Raw genomic sequence first — 14,676 nt, forward strand, 5'->3', positions numbered from 1 at the left:
TGAGACCGAAAGGTCGAGCATGAATCGTATAGTTGATATGATTAGCATAGAGATGCTTACCACTGAAACTATTCTCGACTCACGTGATGATCGGACTTGAGATAGTGGATTTGGATCATGTACCACTCAAATGACTAGAGAGATGTACTTTTTGAGTGGGAGTTCTTAAGTAATATGATTAATTGAACTAATTGTCATGAACATAGTCTAATGGTCTTTGCGAATTACGATGTAGCTTGCGCTATAGCTCTACTGTTTTTATATGTTCCTAGAGAAAATTTAGTTGAAAATTGATAGTAGCAAACTTTGCAGACTGAGTCTGTAAAACCGAGGATTGTCCTCGTTGCTGCGCAGAAGGCTTATGTCCTTAATGCACCACTCGGTGTGCTGCACCTCGAGCGTCGTCTGTGGATGCTATGAACATCCGACATACACGTTTCTGATGACTACACGATAGTTCAGTGCAAAATACTTAATGGCTTAGAAGCAAGGCGCCGAAAACGTTGTAAAACGTCACGGAACATAAGTGATGTTCTAAAGAGATGAAATTGTTATTTCATGCTTGTGCCCTTGTTAAGAGGTACGAGACCTCCAACAAGATTCTTTGTCCACAAAGTAAAGGAGAAAAGCTCAATCGTTGAGCGTGTGCTCAGATTGTCTGAGTACGACAATCACTTGAATCAAGTGGGAGTTAATCTTCCAGATGAGATAGTGATAGTTCTCCAAAGTCACTGCCACCAAGCTGTGAGAGCTTCGTGATGAACTATAACATATCAAGGATAGATACAATGATCCTTGAGCGATTCGCGATGTTTTGACACTGCGAAAGTAGAAATCAAGAAGGAGCGTCAATAGTGGATGGTTTGTAAAACCACTAAGTTTCAAGAAAGGCAAGGGCTAGAAGGGATACTTCGCGAAATCGCAAAACAGTTGCTGCACTAATGAAGAGACCCAAGATTAAACCCAAACCCGAGACTAAGTGCTTCTGTAATGAGGGGAACAGTCACTGAGGCGGAGCAACTCTAGATACTTGGTAGATAAGAAGGCTGGCAAAAGTCGAAAGAAGTGTATTTGATATACATGATGTTGATGTGTACTTTACTGGTACTCCTAGTAGCATGAGGGTATTGGATACCGGTTCGGTTGCTAAGTAATTAGTAACACGAAATGAAAGCTACGGCATAAACGGAGACTAGCTAAAGGCGAGGTGACGATACGTGTTGGAAGTGTTTCCAAGGTTGATATGATCAAACGCCGCACGCTCCCTCTACCATCGGGATTGGTGTTAAACCTAAATAATTGTTATTTGGTGCTTGCGTTAAGCATGAACATGATTGGATCGTGTTTATTGCAATACGATTATTCATTTATAGAGAATAATGGTTACTCTATTTCCTTGAATATTCACCTTCAATGGTTTATTGAATCTCGATCGTAGTGTTACACATGTTCATGATATTGGTGCCAAAAGATACGAGTTAATGATGATGGTACCACTTACTTGTGGCACTGCCGCTTGAGTCATGTTAGTATAAATTGCATGAAGAGGCTCCATGCTAATGGATCTTTGTACTCACCTGATTTCGAATCACTAGTGACATGCAAATCATACCACATGAGCAAGGCCTTGTTTTCATTGAGATGAAATAAGAAAGTAACTTGTTGGAAGTGATACATTTTGATGTATGCAGTCCAATTGGTGATGAGGCACGCAGTGGATATCATTATGTTCTTACTTCACTGACGATTTGAGTAGATACAGGAGTATTTACTTAATGAATCACAAGTCTGTAATATTGAAAAGTTCAAATCCATTTCAGAGTGAAGTTCGTCGTAACAAGAGGATGAACTGTCTACGATATGATCATAGAAATGAATATCTGAGTTACGAGTTTTTGGTACACAGTTAAGACAATGTGGAAATTGTTTCGCAGTTCATGCCACCTGGAACATCATAGTGTGATGATGTGTCTGAACGTCATAGCCACGCACTATTTGGTATGGTGCATACTATGATGTCTCTTATCGAATTACCACTATCGTTTATGGGTTATGCATTAGAGACAACCGCACTCACTTTAAATAGGGCACCGCGTATTTCCGTTAAGATGACACAGTATAGACTGAGGTTTAGAGAAATCTAAACTGTCGTTTCTTGAAAGTTTGGGGCTTCGACACTTATGTGAAAAAGTTTCAGTCTGATAAGCTCGAACCCAAAGCGGATAAATGCATCTTCATAGGATATCCAAAACAGTTGGGTACATCTCCTATCTCAGATCCGAAAGCAAAGTGTTTGTTTCTAGAAACGGATCCTTTCTCGAGGAAAGGTTTCTCTCGAAAGAATTGAGTGGGAGGGTAGTAGAACTTGATGAGGTTATTGAACCAGTGTGTAGCAGGGCGCAGGAAGTAGTTCCTGTGGCGCCTACACCAATTGAAGTGGAAGCTGATGATGGTGTTCATTGAGCTTCGAATCAAGTTACTACAAACCTCGTAGGTCGATAAGGTCGCGTACTGCTGCAGAGTAGTACGGTAACCCTGTCTTGGAGGTCATGTTGTTGAGCAACAGTGAACCTACGAGTTATGGAGAAAGCGATGGTGGGCCTAGATTCTGACAAATGGCTGGAAGCCATGAAATCCGAGAGAGGATCCATGGATGAAAACAAAGTGTAGACTTTGAAAGAACTACTTGATAGTCATAGGACTATTGAGTAAAGATGGATCTTTAAAGGAAGACAGACGATGATGGTGATAAGTCACTATTAAGAAAAGCTCAACTTGTCGCAAAGATGTTTTCGACAAGATCAAACAGTTGACTATGATGAGACTTTCTCACTCATAGCGATGCTAAAGGTCTGTTAGAATTATGTTAGTTGTTGATGCATTATTTATGAAATATTGCACATAGGATGTCAAAAACATTGTTTTCTCAACGGTTTATTTGAGCAAACATTTTACGTGATACAACTAGAAGGTTTTGTCGATCCTAAAGATACTAGCAAGTATGCAAGCTCCAGTGATCCTTCAATGGACTGGTGCAAGCATCTCGGAGTTGGAATATACACTTTGATGAGATGATCAAAGATTTTGGGTTTGTACAAGGTTTACGAGAAACTTGTGTTTCCAAAGAAGTGAGTGGGAGCACTATAGAATTTCTGATAAGTATATGTGGTTGACATATTGTTGATCAGAAGTAATGTAGAATTTCTGTGAAGCATAAAAGGTTGTTTGAAAGGAGTTTTTCGAAGGAGTACCTGGATTGAGCTACTTGAACGTTGATCATCAAAGATCTATGGAGATAGATCGAAAGTGCTTAATAGAAGTTTCAACAAGATGCATGCCTTGACAAGTTTTTGAAAGAGTTCAAAATAGATCAGCAAAGAAGGAGTTCTTGGTTACGTTGTGAGGTATGAATTTGAGTAAGACTCAAAACCCGACCACGGCAGAATAAAGAGAATAGACGAAGGTCGTCTTCTATGCCTTAGCCGTAGAATCTAAAGTATGCCATGCTGTGTACCGCACCTGAAGTGTGCCTTGACTCAAAGTATGTTGAGAGGTACAGAGAGTGATCCATGATTGAATCACTAGCAGCGGTTGAAATTTATCCTTAGTAACTAATGGACTAAGGAATTTTTCTCGATTATGGAGGTGGTTAAAGAGTTTGTCGTAAAGGGTTACGTCAATGCAAGCTTTGACACTAATCCGGATAACTATGAGTAGTGAAACGGATTCGTATAGTAGAGTAGATATTTGGAGCATTTACGAATAGCACGTAGTAGCAGCATCTATAAGATGACATAAAGATTTGTAAAGAACACACGAATCTGAAAGTTTCAGAACCGTTGACTAAAACCTCTCTCACGAGCAAGACGTGATCAGACCCCATAACTATATGGGTGTTGGATTCGTTGGAATCACATGGTGATGTGAACTAGATTATTGACTCTAGTGCAAGTGGGAGACTGTTGGAAATATGCCCTAGAGGCAATAATAAATTAGTTATTATTATATTTCTTAGTTCATGATAATCGTTTATTATCCATGCTATAATTGTATTGATTGGAAACACAATACTTGTGTGGATACATAGACAAAACACTGTCCCTAGTAAGCCTCTAGTTGACTAGCTCGTTGATCAAAGATGGCCAAGGTTTCCTGGCCATAGGCAAGTGTTGTTACTTGATAACGGGATCACATCATTAGAAGAATCATGTGATGGACTAGACCCAAACTAATAGACGTAGCATGTTGATCGTGTCATTTTGTTGCTACTGTTTTCTGCGTGTCAAGTATTTATTCCTATGACCATGAGATCATGTAACTCACTGACATCGGAGGAATGCTTTGTGTGTATCAAACGTCGCAACGTAACTGGGTGACTATAAAGATGCTCTACAGGTATCTCCGAAGGTGTTAGTTGAGTTAGTATGGATCAAGACTGGGATTTTTCACTCCGTGTGACGGAGAGGTATCTTGGGGCCCACTCGGTAATACAAACATCACACACAAGCCTTGCAAGCAATGTAACTTAATGTAAGTTGCGGGATCTTGTATTACGGAACGAGTAAAGAGACTTGCCGGTAAACGAGATTGAAATAGGTATGCGGATACTAACGATCGAATCTCGGGCAAGTAACATACCGAAGGACAAAGGGAATGACATACGGGATTATACGAATCCTTGGCACTGAGGTTCAAACGATAAGATCTTCGTAGAATATGTAGGATCCAATATGGGCATCCAGGTCCCGCTATTGGATATTGACCGAGGAGTCTCTCGGGTCATGTCTACATAGTTCTCGAACCCGCAGGGTCTGCACACTTAAGGTTCGACGTTGTTTTATGCGTATTTGAGTTATATGGTTGGTTACCGAATGTTGTTCGGAGTCCCGGATGAGATCACGGACGTCACGAGGGTTTCCGGAATAGTCCGGAAACGAAGATTGATATATAGGATGACCTCATTTGATTACCGGAAGGTTTTCGGAGTTACCGGGAATGACGAATGGGTTCCGGGAGTTCACCGGAGGGGGGCAACCCACTCCGGGGAAGCCCATAGGCATTTGGGGGGGTCACACCAGCCCTTAGTGGGCTGGTGGGACAGCCCACCAATCCCCTATGCGCCAAGAGAGAAAAAAATCAAAGGAAAGAAAAAAAAAGGAAGAAGTGGGAAGGGGGAAGGACTCCCTCCCACCAAACCAAGTAGGACTCGGTTTGGGGGGGGGGGGGAGAGTCCTCCCCCCTGGCTCGGCCGACCCCTTGGGGATCCCTTGGACCCCAAGGCAAGGTCCCCCTCCCTCCTCCTATATATATGGGGCTTTTAGGGCAGATTTGAGACGACTTTCTCACGGCTGCCCGACCACATACCTCCATAGTTTTTCCTCTAGATCGCGTTTCTGCGGAGCTCGGGCGGAGCCCTGCTGAGACAAGATCATCACCAACCTCCGGAGCGCCGTCACGCTGCCGGAGAACTCTTCTACCTCTCCGTCTCTCTTGCTGGATCAAGAAGGCCGAGATCATCGTCGAGCTGTACGTGTGCTGAACGCGGAGGTGCCGTCCGTTCGGTACTAGATCGTGGGACTGACCGCGGGATTGTTCGCGGGGCGGATCGAGGGACGTGAGGACGTTCCACTACATCAACCGCGTTCTCTAACGCTTCTGTTGTGCGATCTACAAGGGTACGTAGATCACTCATCCCCTCTCGTAGATGGACATCACCATGATAGGTCTTCGTGCGCGTAGGAAAATTTTTGTTTCCCATGCGACGTTCCCCAACAGCCTCATAGGTCTTTCACAAAGCACATACCTTGACAAGATATTGAAGAAGTTCAATATGGAAAACTCAAAGAAAGGGTTCTTGCCAGTTTTGCAAGGTATGAGATTGAGTAAGACTCAATCGCCGACCACGACAGCAGATAGAGAGAAGATGAGTTATGTCCCCTACGCTTCAGCCGTAGGCTCTCTTATGTATGCCATGTTGTGTACCAGACCTGATATAAACCTTGCAATAAGTTTGGTAGGGAGGTACCAAAGTGATCCCGGTATGGAACACTGGACAACGGTCAAGAATATCCTTAAGTACCTGAAAAGGACTAAGGAAATGTTTCTCGTTTATGGAGGTGACGAAGAGCTCGTCGTAAAGGGTTACGCCGACGCTAGCTTCGACACAGATCCGGATGACTCTAAGTCACAGACCGGATATGTATATGTTTTGAATGGTGGGGTAGTGAGCTGGTGCAGCAGCAAGCAAGAAGTCGTGACATCATCTACATGTGAAGCGGAGTACATAGCTGCTTCAGAAGCGGCTCATGAAGGAATTTGGATGAAGGAGCTCATCACCGACCTTGGAGTGGTTCCAAGCGCGTCGGGTCCAATGACACTCTTCTGTGATAACACTGGGGCCATTGTCATAGCCAAGGAGCCCAGGGTTCACCGGAAGACGAAGCACATCAAACGCCGCTACAACTCCATCCAGGACCATGTCCAGAGTGGAGTAATAGATATTTGTAAAGTACACACGGATCTGAATATTGCAGACCCGTTGACTAAACCTCTTCCACGAGTAAAACATGATCAACACCATAATGTTATGGGTGTTCGATACATCACAATGTAACTAGATTATTGACTCTAGTGCAAGTGGGAGACTGTTGGAAATATGCCCTAGAGGCAATAATAAAATGGTTATTATCATATTTCCTTGTTCATGATAATAGTCTATTGTTCATGCTATAATTGTATTAGCAGGAAACAGTAATACATGTGTGAATAAATAGATCACAATGTGTCCCTAGCAAGCCTCTAGTTGGCTAGCTCGTTAGTCAATAGATGATCATGGTTTTCTGATCATGGGCATTAGATGTCATTGATAACGGGATCACATCATTGGGAGAATGATGTGATGGACAAGACCCAATCCTAAGCATAGCACTAGATCGTATTGTTCATATGCTAAAGCTTTTCTAATATCAAGTGTCTTTTCCTTCGACCGTGAGATTGTGCAACTCCCAGATACCGTAGGAGTGCTTTGGGTGTATCAAACGTCACAACGTAACTAGGTGACTATAAAGGTGCACTACGGGTATCTCTGAAAGTGTCTGTTGGGTTGGTACAAATCGAGATCGGGATTTGTCACTCCGTGTGACGGAGAGGTATCTCTGGGCCCACTCGGTAGAACATCATCATGAGCTCAATGTGACTAAGGAGTTAGTCACACGATGACGTGCTACAGAACGAGTAAAGAGACTTACCGGTAACGAGATTGAACAAGGTATGGGTATACCGACGATCGAATCTCGGGCAAGTTCTATACCGACAGGCAAAGGGAATCGTATACGGGATTGATTGAATCCTTGACATCGTGGTTCATCCGATGAGATCATCGTGGAGCAAGTGGGAGCCACCATGGGTATCCAGACCCCGCTGATGGTTATTGGCCGGAGAGGTGTCTCGGTCATGTCTGCCTGTCTCCCGAACCCGTAGGGTCTACACACTTAAGGTTCGATGATGCTAGGGTTATAGGGAATTGTTATACGAGGTTACCGAAAGTTGTTCGGAGTCCCGGATGAGATCCCGGACGTCACGAGGAGCTCCGGAATGGTCCGTAGGTAAAGATTGATATATAGGACGGATGGTTTCGGACACCGGAAGTGTTTCGGGCATCACCGGTAACGTACCGGGACCACCGGGGCCACCGGAGGTGGCCCCGGGGGTCCACCGAAGGGGGGCAACGACCCCGGGAGGTAAGATGGGCCAAGTGGGGGAGGTAACCAGCCCCTAGGTGGGCTGGTGCGCCTCCCCACTCAGCCCAATGCGCAGGGGAGAGGGAAGGGGGGGGGGGGGGGGGGAAACCCTAAGCCAGGTGGGCCTAAGGCCCACCAGGGGTGCGCACCACCCCTCCTCCCTGCCCTGGCCGCCGCCCCCTCTCCCATCTGGGGCTGCCGCACCCCTTGGGGGTGGGAACCCTAAGGGTTGCGCCCCCTCCCCCTCCCCCTATATATTGTTGAGGTTTCGGGGCTGTTTTGCACACGGTTTCCTTTCTCTCTCTCAGCGCAGCCCTGCCCTTTTTCCTCCTCCTCTCTGCCGGTGCTTGGCGAAGCCCTGTCGGGAGACCTCGTCTTTCCATCAACACCACGCCGTCATGCTGTTGGAGTTCTTCCCCAACCTCTCCCTCCTCCTTGCTGGATCAAGGTGCGGGAGACGTCACCGGGCTGCACGTGTGTTGAACGCGGAGGTGCCGTAGTTCGGCACAAGATCAGAATCACACCGCGATCGGAATCGTTGTGAGTACGACTCCATCAACCGCGTTATAGCAACGCTTCCGCTTAGCGATCTTCAAAGGTATGAAGATGCTCTTACCCCTCTGTCGTTGCTGGTCTCTTCATAGAAAGATCTGAATATGCGTAGGAAAATTTTGAATTTATGTTACGTTTCCCGAGAGATTAATCGTTGAACAACTAAATTATGTATGTTTTCGTCGCAACACACGAGCAATTAGATAGTTAGTGCAAAAATGCCACTATACAGTTGACCTCAAACAGGACGCTTCGACCCGACTCGCTGCGCTAGGATTGTCTCGACCCACCGCCGCCACCCCGCCCAGCGCCGCCGCGGGCAGTTCCTCCGTCCCCTCCTCCCTCCATGAGAAGCACCGGCTAGCCGCCTCCCGCTCCCCCGCCAGCTGCTCCGCCTGCGCCTGCCCCCGCTCTGCTCCGCCGCCAGTCCCCGGCGCCGTCAGGTGGACACAGTTCCAGGTTGACGTTGAGCCGAGCGCGGCGTTCTTCTCAATCCTGTACGTGTTACAGTTCAATTCGTTGTCAAAACTGCATCATACCCCACACATGGTCCGCATGTATGATTTGTTAATTTGGCTATATTGCCACATATCGTGATGAACATAGATACAACCCAACCCTTTTGCGCATACAGTGAGAGATGAGAAGGCTGTCCTACTCTGTCTGTTTCCTGACTAGAGTCGTTCAGTAAGAAATATGTATTTTTCTCTAGCATGTTGTGCTGCTACCAGTTTTGTTATGTGTACCTAATTATTCAATTTCCGAGTGCCATTTTGCTATTATGTTGTAGAGACGAGGACATCGTATCATGTGACATGCTTTTTCAGCGGACGGGGACGTCATAACGCACACGCCAGATATACATCATTTACCATGTCTATGTACCCATCAGGATGCTTCTCCATACCATATAGCCAGGTGTGTTTGAATTAGTTCACTCTTCTCTCTTATGTAAATGCTTCTTTGTCTACTCTATTCTGAGCCACATATATGCCTAAGCTTTGTTATGGTCATTGCAACATTGATAATTGCTAACTTCTTTATGATCCCTTGTTAACATTGATAATTGTATCTAATTCTCTTAGATATTTAATTATTTCATTTATCGGCCAGCTTATATACTTCTGCAACATTTCCTTGGTAGGATATACTAATTCACCCTGCAGTTAGAGGATTGATAGTAGGAACTGCCACTAAACGTTTAAATAGGAGAATATGAACTGCAGCCTGGGGTAATTATGAGACACAAAGTCTCCTATTTTTGTGTGTTTAGTGTTTGCATTTTGTTGTTTCTATCACATAATTTGGATCATCCTTGAAATTAAAACCCTCGAAGATTTTGTGGGTGTCTTGTCATTGTATGGTACATGTATTTCTATTAAGTAATTTTGTGTAATAATGAAAACCAATTGACATTGTTTTGCAGTTTTAACACGGATCCCAACATGAAGCAGCTTCAAGGGATCCTGATTGACATAGAAACAGACGCGGAGCAACTTCTTCTGGCAAGACATCAGGTCTGTCGGTGCTACTGGCTTTTTCTATTCATGCTAGAAGTCTCAGTATTGATTTGTTTTGATCTGTTCCGTGTATGATCAGCTAGTGGAGAACGATAGGATGAGGAATGCTAATAGGGAGGCCCTCACAGCCCTCAGGAAAAGAGCTAAGACAACTAAGACCAGTGTCCCATATCCATTTGAGATCGTAATGAAAGAGATGGAAGGAACTTCTACCAAACAGCTAGTAAAGGAGATATGCTCAACTTGTGGGAATCACGACCCCAAAGAACATACCTGGCTAATGTTTCCAGGCTCGGATATTTTTGCTCGTGTTCCATTTCACGTAGCGCACACTGTTCTAGATAAAGGTATTTACCTTCTTGGGTTTTTGATCCATGCAATCTGATTTATTTCAATTTACTATCTAGTAGGTTTGATATAAGTTTGTACCAACGACTCTGCCATCGATTTCAATATTCAGGTGGTTCATGCTTTCAAATTTATTCACATGTGTTGTTAATCTGCTATGAGGTTTAAATTAGTTATTGTATTTTGTTGTTTTACTTGTATTCACCAAAAATCATGTTGGGCTCAAGTATGTGGTCTTTCGATACCGTTGACATGTGAAGTGGTGCTTGGAGTCCCTGTCTGTTCTAAGGTTGCATTTTATCTGCAACCTCTTCTGAATGCAAAATGCCAACATGGTATGTTGCAAAAGCTTGTTTAGCCGAATGCATCTGTTTATGTTCGCAAATGATGTCTCTGATGCTCATAAGTCTTGATTATCATTGTTTTTGCTACATAATTTGGGGAAATTTCAAGAATATCTTGTTGAAGGACCGTTAGCTCGTTGAGATTGCGCTGATGGTTGCGATTTCCAAATGATGCAGATCAAGAGCGTCTAGACTACAACACCAAGAAGCTGCAAAGCTTTGTCAAGGAGAAATCGTTTGCGATCTCCGAGAAAGGCGCCCTTGCGGACAAGATCAGCCCAGGCATCGTGAGATCCTTCGTCAGCCTTGCAGACAAACCTAAGTAGTAGGCACACGCCGCAAGGGGCAGATGAGTCATGTCCGCCGGTCCTGGTCCTCGACAGCTCGAACATCTCCTGAAATGAAGCTTCTGCTGGGTTCAGCAATTGTTTTATTAACGGCCCCGCGCTTTACCTGCGTCTCGGTTTGGTTTTGCCATGCTGTGAGATTAGGGTGTTGCTAGGAACGAGAGAAGTGTAGTCGATCGACATTTAACCCTTGTTATCTATCATCACCAGGTGTGCTGTGTTGGCAAACCTGAGTCCTGAACCTGAACCTATTCTTGTAGCATGTTATCTTCATTCATATGAAGTTGTAACAGTATTACGACGGGAAAGAGCCAAGACAACTAAAACCTGAGTCCTTTTTCTCATGGATGACTTGTTTATCTTTGGAGTACAAACATGATGATCTATTTTGCCTTAAGTGAGGGCCTTTATCTCTCGTCCATAAGTGAGGGCATGTTTAAGTAGTAAGTACAGTAAATCTGAAATTCAAATGATGGTTTATTTTGCGCAGGTGGACATGAAGGACAAGGTGACAAAGATGGGGAGGCACTAACAACAATGTGGCTGGACAGGCGTATGTATCTAAGCAATGTGGTTGCCAAATAGCCATTGTTGCAAAGGGCATGAGACATGTTGGCTTTTTACGTTGTTGCAACAGGCAAGGCAAAGGTGTGATGGGAGAACCCGGCACATCACTTTTCTCTTGAACAGGAACATGTGTGCTATATCTCTGGTAGCCAAGCCATGACCCGCTGCTCTCTGAAAGTAAGTGCTTCCTTTTTCTTTTTTACTTACATATAAGATTATAAAGGTTTGTCTGAAGGCAAACTTCGACCAAATATATATTACCTCTACAATATTAAAGCTATATAATACGAAAGTTAATTCCATGATGCATCTAACAATATCTGTATGGCATTATGGATGCTGACGTTTTTTCCTATAAACATGGTCAAACTTTTATGAAGATTTTTTTTTTAAATGAAAGCAAAAGATTTGTCTCATCGATTAGTTAAGCCGAAGAGAGGATGAATGAAGTTTGACTTTGGACAAATCTTGTATGCGAAGTAAAAAAGAAACGGAGGGGGTAACTAAAACTGATGAGGTTTGCGACGAAGATGATGATTATGATGATGATGACTGGCTGGCTATAGGTTGGGCCTCTGTGCCATTCTTCATCCGTGTGCATCCATCTGCTCTAGTCACTGGTGCATATTGTGAGTAGTAGTGGTATCTTTTCTTTGTCCTTAATGCCACTTGCCACAGATGCCAAGTCTTCTTCATTGTTCTTTTGGGGGGAAAGTCCAAATACTAGGCAGACGTCTGCATCCGGTGGGTGGACCGGCGTCGGTGCGGCGGATCAGATCCAACCCACCTCTCTGACTTAACACAAATGCACACACCTTGATTAAGTACTCAGATGCAGGTTAGCAGTGCTTCCTTTTGCAGCAGAGCACTTGCTGCTTAATTAAGGTTAAGCATCCATGAGAAAGGGTTGGCAATGGCATGCATCACATGACGACAGACAGAGAGCTGAGGACGCATGTGATCTATGTATACGTTGACGTCTCTGTTTGCTTGCTTGCTTGCTCCCGGTGGTTAGCTAGCTGTACCAAACCCCCAACGGTCCAGATCGTCCGTGCAGTGCATGCAGAGGGCGGCGTTAACGTACGTACGTGCACGCCGCGGAAACAAAATACAAAATCAAAATGACAATCGATGGATCTGGATGCAAGCAAGCAAACAAACCTTGGGTTTTTCTTCTTCATGACGGGCCACGTTCGCGCGATGAATGTGCCGTGCGGCCTTCTGCATGCGGCTCGTCTGATGATGCTGCCGTTGCGCTCTAGGGCTTTACCTTGGCACTTTTTCTACGTGGAGTAGCATATATTTTATGGACTGATCATTGCCGGTTATGGGTGGTGATGATGGAGGAAACAAAAGGGAATGGGGTGTCCATTTTAAATGAGAAAATCATACAAGGAACAGAGGGCAGAACAACACGATGATTTCATATGAATTTAGAGGATTCCAATCCACGATTTCTTGCGGAAGCCCTTTGGATCATAGGACTCTGGGATGATCGAACTAGTACCATGGAATACAATCCTTTGCCCCTCATGCAATAAGAATCCTATCAAATTTCTTAAAGCAACTCCAACGCGTCCATCCATTTCGTCCACGCGCGTTCGTTTGGGTTACGGTGGACAAAAAGTCCGCCCAACGAGACGACCTAAATGGACGCGCGTTCGTTTTTCGTTCGCTCGCGGCTCATTCTGAGTGTAAATTTGACCGTCGTTTGCCTCACCACGGACACGAAGCGGACACACGCCTCGCCCGCGTGCTCCTTCCCCTGACCCTCTAGTCGGCGTCACAGTCTCTCCTTCTTATCCCCTTCCCCCACCCACCACCCGCAAGCACACAAATCCTAGGCCGGCGACCCCATTTCCCCCGGCCACCCTAGCTCTCTAGCAACAAATCCATCAGCGGGGTGCCTCCTTCGTCCCGGTGCGGATTTGCAGCGGAGGCGGGTTTGGCGAAATTTTGCGCATCTTGCCGGAGGGATTTGACGAATCCGGTCGCCGGCAGACTGCGCTTGCCATGGACTGGCCGGGTGTCGGCCCACCAGGTCCGGACAATCCCTCGGTGCCACATGCAGGCGCTCAATCCGCCTCTAGCCGCTCAGGTCTGACCCGTCGCAGGTTTTGCCGGCAAGTCCACGGCTGGCCGTCGCCCTGGCTCGAAGAATTGATAAAAATGTATGTATTAAAATGCATTTGATGAAATAAAAATAACATTCAAATCCAAAACAAAGCAAAAAGGGTGATTAAAAAATGGATGATGGAGAGCCGAGCGGACGAAAAATGGGTCGGTCCGTTGGACGACCGGCCCATTTGCTAAAGAGGATGGACATGTCAATTCGAACGGATAAAAGACGGATAAAAACATGCGTCCGTTTGGGTCGCGCGGTTGAAATTGCTCTTAGAAACACTATTACTACTCTCCCTCTAAAATTCCCGTGTTTTTAGGTGAGATCGCGGATCAAACCTCAATACTCAATCTGCGGATAGAGATTCAAAACAGACAACCGGTGAATCGCATTTGTGAGTATTCATATTCAATTATCTCTTTTTTGGTTTTCTAAGTGTGGTTGAATTAGGAGCTAAAACGTTTTAATGTTGTACATATACGTTGATGTGCGTCTACAAATGTTCTGAATACTATGTAGTTTCGGAAAAAACGATCTTCCCTAAAGCAAAGTCTTACCCATACTAGTTGCCCTTGGTCAAAGAGCAAGGATCAATTTGGGAAGTGTTAGAATAAATGAGCTTGGTCCATTAACAAATACTCCCAGCGTGAGTGATAAGTTTAGAACCACATTCACACGTAATGATCCAAGCATGACATTCAGAAGGAACAAAAAAGAAACGAAAGATCAACTAAGATACTCTTAAATTGTCGGTTCACTCGTGTACTTAGCTAGCGCTACAAGGCTGGACATCTATTTTGCTGTGACCGAATTGAGTAGGTCCATGTCCAACCCGAATGATGATCATTGGCATGCACTTGAAAGGATCTTGCGTTATCTGAGAGGTACTATGAGTTATGAAATTCACCATTCAATGCATCCTACTGTGCTAGAAGGATACAGTGATTAGAACTGGATCTTCGATTTGATCTACACTCCGCGCCGCAAGTGGATACGTATTTACTCACGGAGGTGATCCACTGTCATGGAGGTATTGCAAGCAGACCATATTGGCCGGGCCGGGGCGGAAAGGCGCATAAGTGCAACATGCGCGTGAATGGCCCGTCGAAATTTGGCCCGTTGCCTTGCGGGGGGCGT

General features: G+C 44.9%; 1 protein-coding gene across 1 annotated transcript in view; it reads left to right on the forward strand.

Annotated features, from left to right (window-relative positions):
• The window catches only part of LOC123425113, a 41,555-nt gene extending 30,726 nt beyond the window's left edge, over positions 1-10,829 (forward strand). Inside the window, exons 3-6 of the mRNA XM_045108782.1 lie at positions 8,538-8,788; positions 9,718-9,808; positions 9,891-10,158; positions 10,681-10,829. Coding sequence (XP_044964717.1) covers positions 8,538-8,788; positions 9,718-9,808; positions 9,891-10,158; positions 10,681-10,829 — 759 coding nt within the window. The remainder of the gene's footprint in view (positions 1-8,537; positions 8,789-9,717; positions 9,809-9,890; positions 10,159-10,680) is intronic.
• The last annotated feature ends 3,847 nt before the right edge of the window (positions 10,830-14,676 follow it).

Source organism: Hordeum vulgare, chromosome 2H (genome assembly GCF_904849725.1).
Source record: "Hordeum vulgare subsp. vulgare chromosome 2H, MorexV3_pseudomolecules_assembly, whole genome shotgun sequence".
Classification (NCBI taxonomy): Eukaryota; Viridiplantae; Streptophyta; class Magnoliopsida; order Poales; family Poaceae; genus Hordeum; species Hordeum vulgare.